The 19,523-nt window shown below is 46.3% G+C and overlaps 1 protein-coding gene across 5 annotated transcripts in view; it reads right to left on the bottom strand.

Moving 5' to 3' along the window:
* Nucleotides 1-1,814: 1,814 nt before the first annotated feature.
* The window catches only part of man2a1 (mannosidase, alpha, class 2A, member 1), a 327,615-nt gene continuing 309,906 nt past the window's right edge, over nucleotides 1,815-19,523 (bottom strand). For all 5 annotated transcript variants that reach the window (XM_072516408.1, XM_072516407.1, XM_072516409.1 and 2 more), the window contains 2 exons: nucleotides 6,678-6,788; nucleotides 1,815-5,703 (listed from right to left, as the gene is read on the bottom strand). In XM_072516408.1, the coding sequence (XP_072372509.1) occupies nucleotides 5,551-5,703; nucleotides 6,678-6,788 (264 nt within the window). In that variant the 3' untranslated portion in view covers nucleotides 1,815-5,550. The remainder of the gene's footprint in view (nucleotides 5,704-6,677; nucleotides 6,789-19,523) is intronic.

Genomic DNA, 19,523 nt, shown 5'->3' with positions numbered 1-19,523 from the left:
CTGTGTGGGTTTCCTCCGGGTGCTCCGGTTTACTCCCACAGTTCAAAGACGTGCAGGTTAGGTGGAGTGGCCATGATAAATTGCCCTCAGTGACCATAAGAGGTTAGGAGGGGTTATTGGGTTACGGGGATGGGGTGGAAGTGAGGGCTTAAATGGGTCGGTGCAGACTCGATGGGCTGAATGGCCTCCTTCTGCACTGTATGTTCTATGTAACTATGTTTGGTACTGGTGACAGTCTTGCCGGGTCGACCATCGGGAAGCTCGCGGCAGTTTCCACTTGCTACCTTAGAAACCTCTCTGTTAAATCGTTGCCTATGTCTTAATATGCCATAAGACATAGGAACGGAAGGCCATTCGGCCCATCGAGCCCACTCCACCATTCAATCATGGCTGATTCAACTCCATTTACCCGCTCTCTCTCCATAACCCTTAATTCCTCGAGAAATCAAGAATTTATCAACTTCTGTCTTAAAAGACACTCAACGTCCCGGCCTCCACCGCCCTCTGTGGCAATTAATTCCACAGACCCACCACTCTCTGGCTGAAGAAATTTCTCCTCATCTCTGTTCTAAAGTGACTCCCTTTTATTCTAAGGCTGTGCCCCCGGGTCCTAGTCTCCCCTGCTAATGGAAACAACTTCCCTACATCCACCCTATCTAAGCCATTCATTATCTTGTAAGTTTCTATTAGATCTCCCCTCAACCTCCTAAACTCCAATGAATATAATCCCAGGATCCTCAGACATTCATCGTATGTTAGGCCTACTATTACTGGGATCATCCGTGTGAATCTCTGCTGGACCCGCTCCAGTGCCAGTATATCCTTCCTGAGGTGTGGGGCCCAAAATTGCTCACAGTATTCTAAATGGGGCTTAACTAATGCTTTATAAAGCTTCAGAAGTACATCCCTGCTTTTATATTCCAAGCCTCTTGAGATAAATGACAACATTGCATTTGCTTTCTTAATTACGGACTGAACCTGCAAGTTTACCTTTAGAGAATCCTGGACTAGGACTCCCAAATCCCTTTGCATTTCGGCATTATGAATTTTGTCACCGTTTAGAAAATAGTCCATGCCTCTATTCTTTTTTCCAAAGTGCAAGACCTTGCACTTGCCCACGTTGAATTTCATCAGCCATTTCTAGGACCACTCTCCTAAACTGTCTAAATCTTTCTGCAGCCTCCCCACCTCCTCCATACTACCTGCCCCTCCACCTATCTTTGTATCATCGGCAAACTTAGCCAGAATGCCCCCAGTCCTGTCATCTAGATCGTTAATATATAAAGAGAACAGCTGTGGCCCCAACACTGAACCCTGCGGGACACCACTCGTCACCGGTTGCCTTTCCGAAAAAGAACCTTTTATCCCAACTCTCTGCCTTCTGCCTGACAGCCAATCGGCAATCCATGTTAGTACCTTGCCTCGAATACCATGGGCCCTTATTTTACTCAGCAGTCTCCCGTGAGGCACCTTATCAAAGGCCTTTTGGAAGTCGAGATAGATAACATCCATTGGCTCTCCTTGGTCTAACCTATTTGTTATCCCTTCAAAGAACTCAACAGGTTTGTCAGGCACGACCTCCCCTTACTAAATCCATGCTGACTTGTCCTAATCCGACCCTGCACTTCCAAGAATTTAGAACTCTCATCCTTAACGATGGATTCTAGAATCTTGCCAAGAGCACTTTGATTCCTGTCATTGTTTTGTCTGTATCACAGCCAGTGATCTTCAAGAGATGAAACATTTTGAAGTGATTTGTCATAACAAGGTGCCATGTAAATCAAAACTAAACCTCCTACTAAACGACGCACAAGTAAATCTGAACATTCAGTTTATTTGATAGGATATTTTCCTGCCAAAAATTAGAAAAACCCAAACAATTGAAAAAGTGTTTTAAACCTTGTAAATGTTTATAACACAAAGTACTAAAGTGTAAATTATAAGCTGACAAATTCTTAAGTACACAGTAATGCAAAACAGCAAGGCTTTCAATTTCATTTCAACCAGTTCCACATCAGTTGTAAGATGTATCAAAGTTATCTTTGTTGCTCTATAAATGCACAACCTGTTCAATCGACGTAAGATGATCATATCATTCTAAAAGGTAATATTTTATAGATATACATAGTAGAAAATCCTCCTAATGCAATGTATATTAAAAAATAAATGTAGTAACAAATTATGGCACCCCATAGTACATAACATTTTAATTACAGGCCTATTCTTCCTACCATATTCAATAAGTTATACACAAGGCAAAAAAGCCGCTTTCTAGAACTGAATTTGATAAATCATTCCTTCTATTATAGTTTATATTAAACGTATGCAATACAATATTAATGTGCTTAAATTCCATTTCTATGCTAAATATAATTTTTAATTTGAACTGTGAGGTCAGAATATTTGCTGTAATGGTATAAAAATAATTAAACTTTATTAGTTGTAAGAAATGACATTAAATTAAATTAGCCTCTTTACTAGCATACACTAAAAACCTCAATTTACTTTAAGTGGTTGGAAATTTTGTTTATTATATAACAATATTGTATTAAATTAAATATAGAGTTGCATTTATTGAACTGCATTTCTCAGTCACTCTGAAATGAAAGTTTGATCACTGCATAAAAAGTAAGGATTTTATTGTCCTAATTCAACTGAGTGTATTTTATACAAAATCTTTATAAATGTAGGTAAATATTTATGCTGATTAAGGGGTTAAGTAAAAATGATTTTCACCCAAAATGGTGCTAAACTAATTGCTAATAACTGATTTATGGTTTGTGATAATAGCTAAAACTCTGAAAATGCATTGTATTACTACCAATGGCTTCTCTTTACAAGATGATAATATCTTCCACAAAAGAATAAATGCTATGACTTTGTGTGAGATAAACTTTGTACACAAACCTGAAATTATATAAACCCATGAAACCAATAAAATATAATTATATCAAATAACACAAGAGCATATGAAATGCATGTGTAAAATCAAAACATAATTAGCATTCAGAATATTCAATTGCTTGTGATTAAAAATTAAGTCACATTAGCTTTATCAGATACCTATTTTTTTCCCAAAGAGCCTCTTTAAGCAAAGCAGCCAATTACACACAAGACATTTTTTGCTATTATTTAGTGCAGGCCAAGTACTATTCTAACATTAGTGGGTGTTGCCAAAAGTAGTCACAGCAATATACAAGTGTAAATTTGTATACAAGTGTAAATTTATTACAGCATTGTTTGAAAAAATAGTCTGGTCAGTTTGTATTGTGCAAGTATTGTTTGTTTTGGGATCTCTAGATAAATTGAATGCACATTTAAAAACAGAAAAAAAGTCATTTGCCAGCATTTTTAAAAGCAAAATGCTTCTGATATTACATTAGGTAAAATCATGCAAGTAACTTAAAACTTAAAGACTAATATGTACAATTTCATGTAAAAATTTCTAATATATTTATTTGCCTTGGCAATACTGAGAATATGATAGAGTCAATGGCATTTCTTTTTTACACCTTATTATGTCACATCGGTACATTCAAATGGTCATTGAAAAATGGAAAATTAAAGATGAAAAGGTCTATCATCCAGATAATGACATATAGTCTCATTAAATATTCTTTGAATTTATGACCCTGTTAAATGAGATGAAACTTTCGGTATTGTTTTGTTTGCTGAGATACAAGTTAAACATTCAAGTCCTATAGGTGATGCAGAGAGAAATCACCAGACTGATCCCTAAGACCAGGTTATAATGAGGAAAGACTGGATATACTTGAATTCTTCAACCTTCATAGGGAACTGAAAGAATGACTTGTAGAAGTAAGTAAAATATCAAATGACGCAGGAAAGGATGCAAGTTCAAACTGGTGAAATTAAAATTTTGAATTGATATCCGGAATAAGAGGACTTCTCTATAGGGTGGTGGTTGCAAAAACAGAAGTAGTTGAATGTTGTGAGTTTTTTTTCTAGAGAGATGATCTAAAATGAGCTGAATGACCTTTCATGGATGCATCCATCTTGCAACTTATTTTTAATAAAATTCAAATTTTAAAGTACAAAAGATCCCACTATGAGATTGGATTACAAAATATGGGCAAAGAGAACAGTACATCAAAATCTGTAAGGCACAGAATCACACGTGGCAACTTCAGGGTAGAACATCAATTCTGATTAATGTTGACAGGGGTGAACTGCAGTGATTATGCTGGTGACAGCCGTAACAAGTTGAGAGTGGGACTTCTGCCCCTCAGGGAAAGGAAGCTCCGCTTTCACCTGTTCCAGGCAATCTGATTGGCCAGCAGCTGAGTAATCCCACAGCACTAGGACACAGTACTGGCCACTACTTGGGTGACGAGCAGTCCAGAGAAAATCCAAGGATCCTTGACTTACAGGTTAGTCTGGGGTTTATGGTCGAGGAGGGATCGGGCATCTCAGGTGGCACAGCAGTAGAAGATCCGATTCAGGAGTCCAGTGGGGAAGCACAAAGTACAGGAGGGTTGCCATCTTGGAGGGGTCACCGATGGGAATAAGGCACCCCAAAGGAGAAAACATCCCCATTCCTTCCCACCTTTAAACCCAAGGTTGTGGAAGGGTGAGTTTGTCTTCTTCATTCTGCTTCCACAACCGTACACCTTATTGCAGCAAGCCCTTAGCTGGTCATTAATTGGGCGGTTAAGGCCCACAATAGGTTTAAGGGTGGGCGGGCTGGCCGATATCTCACCCACCCACAGTATTATGGGGTACAGTTTGGGAGTGGACGGGAAGAAGGTGGGTTACTCATCTGTCCTTTGTTACGAGACCCCACAAATAGGCTGGGGGCATTAAATTTACCTGTATGTCTTTTACTAACACAATTTAATTTTGTTAATTGTTCATGTGGGTAGTAGTTTATCATTACAACTGACTGTTGAAGCATTGCACTTATCTCATCTAATCATGTAATGTGACAGAATTCTAAATGCTCAATAATTCTGAACTTCAAATTCAAAAATATTCCAGTGTTAATTTTGAAATCTGGTTTCATTTCAGACGTCATCTTGGTCTCATAATCCTTACCTCATAAATTGCAGAATTTCAGATTTTGCATTTGATTTCATTTCTCAACAAATCATTATCTTGCACTTGGGAATTCAATAAGCCTTTTGGTCATGCTCCTAACTGAACAGTGGGGACTAGTCAATAAGAACTAAACTGACCTTAGTAATGTTAAGGTTAAATGAGTGAGGTTTACTCCTTCATGCAGACTCTCACAGGTTTTATTTGTTTCATTCAAATGCTGACAGCATTAAGTTAGGCTGATAATGTAACCCAAGAATTACATCATTGTAAGAAAGCAGTTTGTAGTCACAATTTTTTTTTATTGTTGCTTGAATTGTTTTAAATCTTTTTATAACTTTACTATTTTTTCACAAAGTTGAATTCAAATATGTTTTTCACTACTGGTCTTGGACATGGTTTACTTTTCTGTTGGGTTGCAATAACTTCAAGCAGAAAAATGTGTGCAATATGATCTTCAAACAGCTTGTTTGGTAATTCCAGGAGGTGATAGGATCAACTTAATCGAATTCTGAATGTACTTATTTCCATTGGATTCAGATTAATATCTCTAGTATTATTGTGATCTTGTGTTGTATGCATCAAAGTCAAAGTTGATGGAGTTAGGTACTTAATTTTTAATTCTCTAAAGAGATTGTGCACAGGAATCTGCAAAAGAAAAAGTTTGAAAGTCAGTTGATTGAGTATAATCCAAGCTATACATATTGCAGATATTACATTTTTTAGCACAGGAATTTGCCATTTTTCGGCCAAGTGTGAACTCCGGCAGGAAAAGCAGAGTGTTGCCCGCCAGCCACACTGCCGGCTTCTCCCGCCATATTTTCAAACACTTTGCTAAAAAGAAACCAGGAGATGGGTCCTACGATGTCACACCCACCCTGTCAGCAACAGTTGCTCTCAAAAGATCGGGGTGACATTTAAAAAAAAAAACAATAGGCAGAGAACCCCCACCAACAGGCAGAGAACCCCCACCATCCCATCTCCCAGGGAACCCCCTCCCCTGGACATAGGACACCCCTGATAACTCCCTACAGACCTCCCCAAAGGAAGACTCCTTCCAGCAGTGCTCCTGACAGGATACTGCCCAGGTATAAACACCGCCCCCTCCCCACCCACCCCCACTATGGGGCTGTACTTACCTATGCACACCCCGCAGGGACCAAATTTCTGGTCACTGTTTTACAAAACCTGTTATATAGCCTGCCGAAGTGGGAGTTAGGGGGAATCCCTATGTGGTGGGAAAGATACAACAGAAGTTAATATATGCTAATGAGGTTCCCAACCTTACATGGTGGCATCCCTATTACGTCATTGGCAGGGAGCAGGGACAAATGAGTGGGGAAATTCAGCTGCCGTGAAAACCGTTTTGGGACTTTCCTCGATTCTCTGCCTCACCGCCATTCCTGCCCGCCAAACACGGAGGAAAATCCACCCCAATATGAATTATTTTCAATAGTTACATATTCTATTTCTTTGATCTGTGGAGGATAATAGTCAACATGTTTCTTACATATTGGCAGTAAGTTTCAATAACTAATCTAAGCTTTCTATATCTAGAAACAAAACTGTTGTAATCTTGTCCTGATAACAGGAATACAGATGCTACCTACAGAACCACTTACTTTGCCTTGAGTGGTAGAACAAAATAATCCAGTCTTTTGGTTTAAAAATCGACAATCAAAACCCCTTCTGTGGATGATCAGGGCTGCTTCATCTGATGGAGTTCCTTCATCCTGAAATGGCACATCACTTTTTATTAGACCCAATTTATAGGTTTTCTTATGTGTTACAGTGAATAGAATATTTTATATGCAGTAAAAGTTTCAGTTAAATAAACTAACAAAATTTCTAATTCTGTCGCAGCTACTGTTATGTTTATTTATTTAAATTAGTTGAACTTGCACATACAAATTAATAGGTTACTATGTAAACCTAAGAGATCATGATAGAGACCACTGAGACATTGCTTACTTAAAATACTTCTAGTCATGAAAGAGCAGTGGCCTATTCTGCTTATATATTGTTCGCTAATCCAACAGATCTTGCTCTTGGATGATATTTTCATTTTTTTGACAGGAGATAGCATTGAATACCAAGCTTCTTTAATTGTCCTTGAAGCTCCTTGGAAGATAAGACAATTAAAACAAAACGGTCATCCTTCCAAGTGCTTGAAACAACAACTTAATTACATGGAGTCACGCTTCTACCCAAGGAATAATAGCAAGTTGTTGTGCTTTGCTACTACTGGTCATACATTGGCATGTGTCAAATCTTTCTTATACTGATTAATATATAACCAGTGTCACCAATAAGGCTTAACTGTTTGAAACTTTGGCCAGGAATTTCTAGTCCTGCCAATGGTGGGTAGCGTTGTGGCTGGGACTAGAAGATTGTGAGTCCGTTGTCTTTTTTTATTTTTATAGTACGAAGTCTTACAACACCAGGTTAAAGTCCAACAGGTTTGTTTCGATGTCACTAGCTTTCGGAGCGCTGCTCCTTCCTCAGGTGAATGCAGAGGTCAATTTATTTTTATAAATTGAGAGTACCCAATTCATTTTTCCAATGAAGGGGCAATTTAGCATGGCCAATCCACCTACCCAGCACATCTTTGGGTTGTGGAGGTGAGACGCACGCAATCACGGGGAGAATGTGCAAACCTCACACGGACAGTGACCAAGGGCAGGATTGAACCTGGGACCACGGCGCCGTGAGGTAGCAGTGCTAACCACTGCACCATCATGCTGCATCTATGAGTCCGCTGTCTAATCCCATCCTTTAGAATAACGGGTTAAAGAGTTAATTAACTAAAGAATTGGGCTGTGAAATATAAACATCTAGGGTAAGGACTACTTGATTAGTTCAATTTGGACTTAGCTTAGAACTCTTAGAAGTCCTCCAGTGCAGAAGGAGGCCATTTGGCCCATCGAGTCTGCACCAACCCTCTGAAAGAGCTCTACCTAGGTCCTCTCTCCCACCCTATCCTCAAACCCCACCTAACCTGCACACTTTATTTACTGATAATGTTTATGGACGGAAAGAAAGTGGAGTTAAAGCTGCAATCAGATCAGCCACTAGCTTTTTAATGACCGAGTAGGCTCAATAGGCAAAATGGCCTTCTGCTTGTGTTTCTTATGATCCTTTTTCCGCCAAATATTATCCAGTTCTTGAGTTAATTTATATCGTTAATTTATATAGTACCAACTGTTTTTACCTCGAGTATGTTTAATAAATCTCCTATCTGTGCAAAACCAGTAATCCCCAGTCTCACTGAGGCTTTTCATTTTAAACTTGTGTTTTACAATTTGAAGCCTTCTTTTAGGCCTTCTCAACTTTGCCCCTCTCCTGAGGTGTGGTGACCATCAGGTTAAATCACCAGTCAGCTCCCTCTCTCAGAGGGGAAAGCAGCCTATGGTCAACCGGGACTATGGCAACTTTACAGTTCTGCTACTGTTCAATGCAAATAAAATCTTCCATTATTTCTCAGTGTTTTATAAGACAGTTCTCCATCCATTCTTACCCTTAAATCTTTTTTCAACACAAAATATTTTTTTTATTCGGTGAGTATATCCCATAACTTAGAGTAGGGCTTCCCAAATGTTGGGTTGTGACCTTGGATCGATCTTTGACAGTTGCGAGGCCCATTTAATGCTTGTTTTTTTCTTGGTGGATATGGATTTCCGAGGCCTGATTGCTAATGCACAAGAAGCCGGTGAATTGGTCGGTGTTTGTTCTTTTTTGAGAAACCCTGGGCTGGATTCTCCGATTCTGAGGCTATGTCCCCACGCCGGAATGGGAACGATGGCGTTTTACGCTAGGCAAAATGGCATAAAACGGTCACCAATCCTCGATTTGGCAGGGGGTTAGCATGCCGGCAGCGTAGAACACCCGGCTCTAGCTGCCGATACAGCCTGGAGAATTGCCGGGTCCGTGGCCGCGCATGCGCATGGTGGCGGCCTACAGTGGCCACGGCGTGCTACATGGCGGAGGCCGGTCCACGAAATAGTGCTCCCCTTTTGGCTGGCTCTCGCGCCCCGGATCACCCCTCACAGTGCCCTCAGCCCCTGATAAAAGTTCCCCCTGCCCGCGGATCGGACCTCCTCCGACTGTTGCGGCGCTGAACTGAGTCCGCAGCCACCACGCTGAGTTCCCGACGGGTGAGACCATGAGAGGCCCACACCGTCGGGAACTCGGCCAGTCAGGGGCGGAGCAATAAGGGTGGGCCTCAGGCAATGTCCTGAGGCCGTCAGTATGTCGTTTTGGAGGGGGCGGTGCATCGTGAAAGCGGCACCGCCCCCGATTCAGGTTGGGAAATTTGATTCTCCGGTCAATCGCCGAACGCAATTCCAACCTTGCCGACCGGATAAACCTCCCATGATGAAACCCTGTTCCTCCACCCCTCTAGTCAAGAATAAAAGCCTCCCCTCAACAACAGAAACCTCCCCACCCATGCTCAATAAATCTCGTACTTCCCCAAAGCTTTACTTGAGGGGGTTTGGGGGGGGGGGGGGGGGGGGGGCCGTCACACAAAGTCTGAGGCATTAAATTGGTATCACACCAGGAAAATGTTTGAGAAGCACTGACTTAGAGGTTGAAGTCCTGGAATTTAATTGAATGCTTGAACACTTTAACATAACTAAATTCTTTTGTAGGTAGGGTATCCAAAATTTAATGCAATGCTCCAAATATAGACTCACCAAGGGTGAGATTTTCACCGATATTGGCAAAGTACAATGTCGGGCAGGAAATGTGTGTTGAGCCTGCTGACGGCTTTTTATAGTGCCATACAGTGCAGGTCTTAGTGCAAAATGGTAGGCAGGAGTTCCACGACGTATCGCTGGAGGCCAGTCTCCGATTTGCCCCCACCACCATCATCCCAGTGCTTCAATGATCTGGGTGCCATTTTTTAAAGGTCGCTGCAGCGCACAGCAAGTACTCCATGAAACAATTTTCACTCAGGTGCACTCCCCTGGCATCACCCTGGCACCCACTGGCTTCACTCTGCAGCAACCTCTCTCTCACTGTGCACTGTGAGTTCTGCACTCATCTCCAAGCCCTCCTCAGAATACTGTTCGCAAGGTGCACGCCTTCTAAGACCAGTCATGTATCACACCATTCTGACATTATGCCGCTATGGTCACATGTTGTGACCATGTTGTGGGGGTATGACTCCGGGGTATGAGCCCGATAATGATATAATAATAATCTTTATTGTCACAAGTAGGCTTACATCAACACTACAATTAAGTTACCGTGAAAAGCTCCTTTGAGTATCTCGCCTTGTATTACCTTCCTGTATCTCTTTTAAAATTGTTGTTCCCTACTGCCCATACGTGTTCGATCCCAAGTTTCTCAATAACATTTTTGTATTTGTTCATGTCATGAGAGTATCACTGGCAAGGCCAGAATTCGTTGCCCATCCTGAATTGTCCTCGAGAAGCGGGTGAGCCACCTTCTTGACCAACTACAGTCCTTATGGTGTTGGTACAATGCTATTAGGAGGGATATTCCAGACTCCAGTCCTTGTGGTGTCGGTACAATGTTATCAGGAGGAATCCCAGGTTTGTGACCTAGTGACAGTGAAGCAACAGTGATATAAGTTTCAAGTCAGGATGGTGGGTGATTTGGAGGGGAATTTGCAGGTTTCCTTCCATTTGCTCTGTCTCTCCCTCAACCTCTAAAATGAGTGATTTCTGATCCCCATGTTTCAACTTCCATATCAACTCACATTTCCCTTCCCCATTCCACCAACATTTTCTTCTGTGCCTGCCCTGAAAAAAGACTCACATCCAAGACATCTCCAATTCCCAATTGTCTAATATTTGGCTCTCCGTTCACAATACCGCCGCACCTTTTCAGCTGCTGAATCACTCACTTCTATCTTCGAGGCTCTTGCATCCAGAAAACCATTTAGTCCCTCCAGTCCTGGTCCTTCCTTATTTCAGCTCTCCTAACTCCAACGGGCATAGTGCACCATTGGTATATCCATTCATCATTAAATCTGGTTGAACGAAATCATCGCCCTGCTCCCTTCATCAAAACTAATCACGAGTCAATGATCCTGGAATGCAAAAATACCCCTGGCTTTTCTCCATGACCAATATCTTGAAACCCATCCACGCTGCTCATTCCACCTCACATCCAACATTTGCAAGGAGCCGTATCCCTTGTCCATCTTTCTCCTTTACCCTGGTCCAGGACCATCATCTTCCTTTAGCTTCTCTCTTACTTTCTCCATACCTTCTTGCCAAGCCCGTCTTATTATCTGCTTTCTTATCTCTATTCTCACGAACGCCCTAGGCATTCAACTTCATTTTCTGGCCGTCAACCTAACTGACACTTAAAATGGTTCCCACTCCTCAGGTATTTTTTTTGCACTTTCAAATCTGCCACCATCATCCCCTTCCTCAAAGAATCTTCACTTGCAGGGTCCACGATGCGCAGGATGGGTGGGCCGTGCGGTTGGGGTCATACGCCTGTATATTGCGTGTGGCGACTGTGAGCGAGAGCACTAGTTTCTTGGTCGCCGCGAGGTCGAGGATAGCCCCTTCTAAGAACCGCTGGCAGATGTAGGCCCACCTTATGCCCGTAACGAACGCGTCTCGAAGTAGGTCAGAATGTTCAGCCGCCGAAACGGCCTGGCAGTCGTAGTCTCTCACCAGGACGTGCAGGGCACGTCAGAAATCATCCACAGACTCACCGGGGAGTTCATGCCACGTGGACAGGAGGTGCCTGGCGCAGATTTTGTTAGTCTGCTGAGTGTAGTTCTCCTTCAATAGCGCCATGGCCTCAGCGTAGGTCGGCGCGTCCCGGATGAGGGGAAAGATATCGGAGCTCAGCCGTGTGTAAAGGATCTGGGGCTTCTGTGCCTCTGAGGGTGGTTCAGTCGCAGATCCAATGTAGGCTTCAAAGCAAGCTAGCCAATGTGCGAAGGCCGACTTGGCGTTGTCTGCTTGAGGGTGCAGCTGCAGGCGATCAGGCTTGATGCGGAGATCCATCGTTGTAAAATCTCTGCGTAATCAATTGATGCACTATCAATTACGACGAGACGAGAGTAGAGAGTAATCGAGGCTTTATTACGCAGAGATGTGGTGCCTCCCGCAGCTGCTGCCGAAATGGCTGCAGCTCGGAGAGCCCACACATTTATACTCCGCCTACTGGGCGGAGCCAGCAGGCGGGGATGTACCCCCGTACCTGTAGTACAGGGGCCTTACCGTAATACCCTCGTATGCAGTATATACAACAGTGGTGACTACCACACAGTTGGAGCAAGAAAATCTTTGTGCGACACAGGTCAAGATGGTGGAGGGTGACTTCCGGGTGCGGCGATGACCAGCTAAGTCGCATGTTTCGGCAGCTCCCGGTGGAACGGACTTTTGGGCTCTTAATAGGAGCCCCATCGGCAATTTTAACGGCAAATAACACTGTGCGGTAATCCAGAAGGGAATCCCCCCTGGACACGGATGGAAAAAAGAGAGGAAAGTAGCCGGATTGCGGTGGATCCTCAAGAGCAGCGGCCAGGAAGGCAGGCACAAAGCAAGATGGCGTCGGAAGAAGGCAGTTTAATATGGGGCCCTGACCAACAAGAGTTCCTGCGGCGTTGCGTAGATGAACTCAAAAAGGAGATGAAGAAGGAGCTGTTGGCCCCGATATTACAAGCGATTGAGGGGCTAAAGGAGGAGCAAAAGACCCAGGAACAGGAGCTTCGGGTCGTGAAGGCAAAGGCTGCTGAGAATGAGGGCGACATACTGGGCCTGGTGGTGAAAACGGAGATCCACGAGGCACAACACAAAAGATGTGTGGAAAGGCTGGAGGTGCTGGAGAACAATGCGAGGAGGAAGAACTTAAGGATTCTTGGTCTTCCCGAAGGTGCAGACGGGGCGGACGTCGGGGCATATGTGAGCACGATGCTGCATTCGTTAATGGGATCGGAGGCCCAGACGGGTCCGCTGGAGGTGGAGGGAGCCTATCGAGTTATGGCGCGAAGACCGAGGGCTGGAGAAACTCCTCAAGCAATAGTTGTGAGATTTCTCCGATACAAGGACAGAGAGATGGTCCTCAGATGGGCCAAGAAAACTCGGAACAGTAGGTGGGAGAATGCGGTGATCCGCATGTATCAAGATTGGAGTGCGGAGGTGGCGAGAAGGAGGGCAAGCTTTAATCGGGCCAAGGCGGTGTTGCATAAAAGGAAGGTCAAATTCGGAATGTTGCAGCCGGCGAGACTGTGGGTCACACATCTAGGGAAACACCACTATTTCGAAACGGCAGACGAAGGTGGACATTTATTGTCGAGGAGAAGCTGGAGTGAGCGGGCCAGAAGAAAAAGAACGTTTGGGACAAAAGGGGGGGGGGTGAATTTGTGGGATGAAGGGGGGAAAAGGGGGAAGAGAAGACTTCCCAGATTGTTAAACCTGCGACCCTGTAACTTCTCTCTCTTCCCCATGTCGTGGGGGAGGGGCTGAGGGAGGATGAGGAGCTGTGGGCGCCGGCCATTGGGGGTGGGGCCAAAAGGGGAAGTGCGGGCTTTGTTCCCGCGCTATGGTAATCATGGCGGGAACAGGGAAGCAGGAAGGAGGGGGCCTCGCACAGTGTGAGCCGAGGTCACGGGGGGAAGCCGAGGTCGGCCAGAGTTTGCTGACTTCTGGGAGCAACATGGGGGGTGCAATTACGCTAGCTTGGGATCTAGCGGGGGTGGGGGGGTTAACTGGGTTGCTGCTGCTGGGGAGAAGGGGGAGCTGGTATGGGAGGGGGGGGTCGAGGCGAGGGGGGGGGTCGAGGCGGGGGGGGCGCCGCCTGGGGGGGATACAGCTACGTGGGAACCGGGTGAGGAGCTGGATTGAAAAAGGAAATGGCTAGTCGTCAAGGGGGGGGGGTAAAGAGCCCCCCAACCCGGTTGATCACGTGGAATGTGAGAGGGCTGAACAGGCCAATTAAGAGGGCACGGGTACTCGCACACCTAAAGAAACTTAAGGCAGATGTGGTTATGCTTCAGGAGACGCATCTGAAGCTGACAGACCAGGTTAGACTTCGCAAAGGATGGGTGGGGCAGGTGTTTCATTCGGGGCTGGATGCAAAAAACAAGGGGGTGGCCATACTAGTGGGGAAGCGGGTAATGTTTGAGGCAAAGACTATAGTGGCAGATAGTGGGGGCAGATACGTGATGGTGAGTGGCAAACTGCAAGGGGAGGCGGTGGTATTGGTGAACGTGTATGCCCCGAACTGGGATGATGCCAATTTTATGAGGCGTATGTTAGGACGCATCCCGGACCTAGAGGCGGGAAAGTTGGTAATGGGTGGAGACTTTAATACGGTGCTGGACCCAGGGCTGGACAGATCGAGGTCCAGGACCGGAAGGAGGCCGGCTGCAGCTAGGGTGCTTAAGGATTTTATGGTGCAGATGGGAGGAGTAGATCCCTGGAGATTTAGTAGACCTAGGAGTAAGGAGTTTTCGTTTTTTTCCTATGTACATAAAGTATTTTCACGAATAGATTTTTTTGTTTTGCGAAGGGCACTGATCCCAAAGGTGACGGGGACGGAGTACACGGCTATAGCCATCTCGGATCATGCTCCACACTGGGTGGACCTGGAGATAGGGGAAGAAAAACAACAGCTTCCACCCTGGAGAATGGACATGGGATTATTGGCAGATGAGGGGGTGTGTTTAAGGGTGAGGGGGTGTATTGAAAGGTACTTGGAAATTAATGATAATGGGGAGGTACAGGTGGGAGTGGTATCTATTAGGGCACATAAAGGAAAGCAGGAGGGTAGGGAAAGGGAGCGGTTGGTGAAAGAACTGCTGAGGGTGGACAGACAATACGCAGAGGCACTGGAGGAGGGACTATACAGGGAAAGGCAAAGGCACAATGGAGGAAGGCACAGGGTGTATAGTACGAATATGGGGAGAAGGCGAGTAGGTTGTTGGCCCACCAACTGAGGAAAAGGGGAGCAGCGAGGGAGATGGGGGGGTGAGAGATGAGGAGGGGGAGATGAAGCGGAGAGAGTGAGTGGAGTGTTCAAGGCATTTTATGAAAGATTATATGAAGCGCAGCCCCCGGACGGGAAGGAGAGAATGATGTGCTTTCTGGATCAGCTGGAATTTCCTAAGGTGGAGGAACAGGAGAGAGTGGGGCTGGGAGCACAGATTGAGACGGAGGAAGTAGTGAAAGGGATTGGAAGCATGCAGGCGGGGAAGGCCCCGGGACCAGACGGATTCCCAGTTGAATTCTATAAGAAATATTTGGACTTGCTGGCCCCGCTACTGATGAGAACCTTTAATGAGGCGAGGGAAAGGGGGCAGCTGCCCCCGACTATGTCAGAGGCAACGATATCGCTCCTCCTAAAGAAGGAAAAAGACCCGCTGCAATGCGGGTCATACAGGCCCATTTCCCTCCTGAATGTGGATGCTAAGATCCTGGCCATGGTAATGGCAATGAGGATAGAGGATTGCGTCCCGGGGGTGGTCCATGAGGACCAAACTAGGTTTGTGAAGGGGAGACAGCTAAATACAAATATACGGAGGCTGCTAGGGGTAATGATGACCAGAGGGGGAAGCGGAGATAGTGGTGGCGATGGATGCCGAGAAAGCATTTGATAGAGTGGAGTGGGATTATTTGTGGGAGGTGTTGAGGAGATTTGGCTTTGGGGACGGGTATATCAGGTGGGTACAGTTGCTGTATAGGGCCCCGATGGCGAGCATGGTCACGAATGGACGGGGGTCTGACTATTTTCGGCTCCATAGAGGGACGAGGCAGGGATGTCCTCTGTCCCCGTTATTGTTTGCACTGGCGATTGAACCCCTGGCCATGGCACTGAGGGGTTCCAGGAAGTGGAGGGGAGTACTTAGGGGGGGAGAAGAACACCGGGTATCTCTATATGCGGACGATTTGTTGCTATATGTGGCGGACCCGGCGGAGGGGAGGCCAGAGATAATGCGGATACTTGGGGAGTTTGGGGATTTTTCAGGGTATAAACTGAACATGGGGAAAAGTGAGTTATTTGTGGTGCACCCGGGGGAGCAGAGCAGAGAGATAGAGGATTTACCGTTGAGGAAGGTAACAAGGGACTTCCGGTACCTGGGGATCCAGATAGCCAAGAATTGGGGTACATTACATAGGCTTAATTTAACACGGTTGGTGGAACAGATGGAGGAGGATTTCAAGAGATGGGACATGGTGTCCTTGTCATTGGCAGGTAGGGTGCAGGCGGTTAAAATGGTGGTCCTCCCGAGATTCCTTTTTGTGTTCCAGTGCCTCCCGGTGATGATCACAAAGGCTTTTTTCAAAAGAATTGAGAAGAGCATTATGAGTTGTGTGTGGGCTGGGAAGACCCCGAGAGTGAGGCGGGGATTCTTGCAGCATAGTAGGAACAGGGGGGGGCTGACACTACCGAGCCTAAGGGAGTACTACTGGGCCGCCAATGTTTCAATGGTGTGTAAGTGGATGGGAGAAGGGGAGGGAGCGGCGTGGAAGAGAATGGAGAGGGCGTCCTGCAAGGGGACTAGCCTACAAGCAATGGTGACGGCGCCGTTGCCGTTCTCACCAAAGAAATATACCACAAGCCCGGTGGTGGTGGTTACATTGAGAATTTGGGGGCAGTGGAGACGGCATAGGGGAGGGACGGGAGCTTCGGTGCGGTCCCCGCTAAGAAACAATCATAGGTTCGTTCCGGGGAGAATGGATGGGGGATTTGGAGCATGGCAAAGAGCTGGGGTAGTACAATTAAGAGATCTATTTGTAGATGGGACGTTTGCGAGTTTGGGAGCGCTGACGGAGAAAAATAGGTTGCCCCAAGGGAATGCATTCCGGTATATGCAATTGAGGGCTTTTGTGAGGCAACAGGTGAGGGAATTCCCGCAGCTCCCGACGCAGGAAGTGCAGGATAGAGTGATCTCAGAGACATGGGTGGGGGACGGTAAGGTAGCGGACATATACAGGGAGATGAGGGACGAGGGGGAGATCATGGTAGATGAGCTGAAAGGGAAATGGGAAGAAGAACTGGGGGAGGAGATTGAGGAGGGGCTGTGGGCTGATGCCCTACGTAGGGTAAACTCATCATCCTCGTGTGCCAGGCTAAGCATGATACAATTTAAGGTGTTACACAGGGCGCATATGACTGGAGCACGGCTTAGTAAATTTTTGGGGGTAGAGGATAGGTGTGCGAGATGCTCGAGAGGCCCAGCGAATCACACCTACATGTTCTGGTCATGCCCGGCACTACAGGGGTTCTGGGTGGGGGTGGCAAAGGTGCTTTCGAAGGTGGTGGGGGTCCGGGTCGAACCAAGCTGGGGGTTGGCTATATTTGGGGTTGCAGAAGAGCCGGGAGTGCAGGAGGCGAGAGAGGCTGACGTGTTGGCCTTTGCGTCCCTTGTAGCCCGGCGCAGGATATTGTTAATGTGGAAGGAAGCTAAGCCCCCGGGGGTGGAGACCTGGATAAACGATATGGCAGGGTTCATAAAGTTAGAACGGATTAAGTTCGTGTTAAGGGGTTCGGCTCAGGGGTTCACCAGGCGGTGGCAACCATTCGTCGGCTACCTCACAGAAAGATAGAAGGAATGGAAAGGAAGTAGATAACAGCAGCAACCCAGGGGGGAGGGGGGGGGGAGGAATCGGACGGACTCTCAGGGATGTATTGTACATGTATAGGTATTTGGTATATGTAATTGTATATTGGACTGTTGGACTGTAATTTTGGAGAGTATTTATTTTGGACAAGGCAGTTGCCATTTAGTTTTGTTTTTCTTTTGTTTTTGTTTATATATATTATTTATTTACTTGTTTAAAACTGGCCACGGCTATTTATATTGCTTTATTGTTGTGTAAAAGAAACACTACGTATTGTTATGTTTGGCCAAAAAACTCGAATTAAATATATTTTTAAAAAAAGATGGTGGAGGGTAAAGGACCTGTCCTGCCATCCAGTGGTCAACGGAGCAACTGGTGGACTTCTTGAACAAGAAGTTCAGCAGGAAGACGGAAGCCCATGAGGACCTAGCCAAGGAGGTTGAACCATTAAAAGCGGGAATTGACTGCGTAGAACAGAGGCGGGAGTCCCAGGGCCAGGGTATTTGGAAGGTGGAGGAGACGGTGGGGCACAAGGAAGAACTTGCCTCCTTGGCGGCCGAAATAGGTGTGATGTGGGAGACTGAAAAATGGTTAAAGGAGAAGGTGGAGGACCTGGGGAATCACTCCCGGAGACAAAATTTACGAATCGTGGGGATGCCTGGAGGCATTGAGGGAGCGGATGCTGGCATGTATGTTGCCAAGATGCTGGCGAGGTTGATGGGAGAAGGGGACTTTGACTGGCCCCTGGAGGTTGACCAAGCACACAAGGCACTGAGGAGGAAGCCACATGCGAACTAGCCACCGAGGGCAATGGTGTTGCTTCTCCATCGATTCCTGGATAAGGAAAAGATATTGAGATGGGCGAGGCAGACGAGGAGGTGCGCTTGGGAAGGGAACAAGCTTCGGGTGTACCAGGACTTGGGCACGGATCTGGCGAAGCCGAGAGCTGGGTTCAATCGGGTGAAGGCTGCCCTCTTTAAGAAGTGGGTGAAGTTTGGGCTGCTATACGCAGCCCACCTCTGGGTGACTTTTAACAGCCGAGAACAATATTTCAGAATACCAGAGGAGGCGATGGAATTTTAAAGAGAAAATGGACTGGCAGGAGAAGGAGGACACTGAACTTTGGAGGAGGCGTGAGGAGTTGTTTGTTTCTTCTGTCTTTTCGATTGATGTTTGTTGGAGAACTTTTCTCCTCTGAGGTGTTTTGTTGGGTTAGATGGCGGGATGCGTGGAGAGTGTCGAGGGTGAATGCACTTTTTTTCTTGTTTCTTTGTTGTTTATTCCATGGAGGTATGCGAGAAGGTGGGTGGGTAGGAGGCTCAGTAGCCTTGGGCAAGGGCTGCCAGGCTAGCTGGGCGGGCTAGCTAACGGGAGCACAGTGGAGGGTGGCCAGGTGGTTAGTGTAGAAGAGGGGATTGGGGTTGTTGTTTTGTTTGGAGATGGGGGAAGGGGGGCTGCGGACAAAGGTGTGGCTGCTGTGGCGCAGCAAGAAAAGGAATGATGACGGTGGGCATCTAAGGGCGAGATTGGAGGGTCGCAGGACACAGGTCAGGGGCTGGCTCAAGAAAGAATATGGTTGATCGGCATGGGGTGGAGGGAGTGGAGGGGGCAGACAAATGGTCGCATATGTTCGCGCACTTGAGGAGCTTGAAGGTGGATGTGGCCTTCTTGCAAGAAACACATCTGAAGATTGGGGATCAGACAAGGCGAAGGAAAGGTTGGGTCAGGCAGGTCTTTCACTCCGGGTTGGACATGAAGACGAGGGATGTAGCAGTGCTGGTAAACAAGCGGGTGGTGTTGGAGGTTGAGAACATTGTGGCAGATTCGGGGGGGGGGGGGGGGGGGGGGGGGGCGGAAGTTCATGATGGTGAGTGGGAAGCTGGAGTGAATGCCGGTGGTTTTGGTTAATGT

This window comes from Scyliorhinus torazame, chromosome 9 (genome assembly GCF_047496885.1).
Source record: "Scyliorhinus torazame isolate Kashiwa2021f chromosome 9, sScyTor2.1, whole genome shotgun sequence".
NCBI classification, from domain to species: domain Eukaryota; kingdom Metazoa; phylum Chordata; class Chondrichthyes; order Carcharhiniformes; family Scyliorhinidae; genus Scyliorhinus; species Scyliorhinus torazame.
The sequence above is the reverse complement of the archived record's forward strand: the minus strand, read 5'-3'. Positions and strand labels throughout refer to the sequence as shown.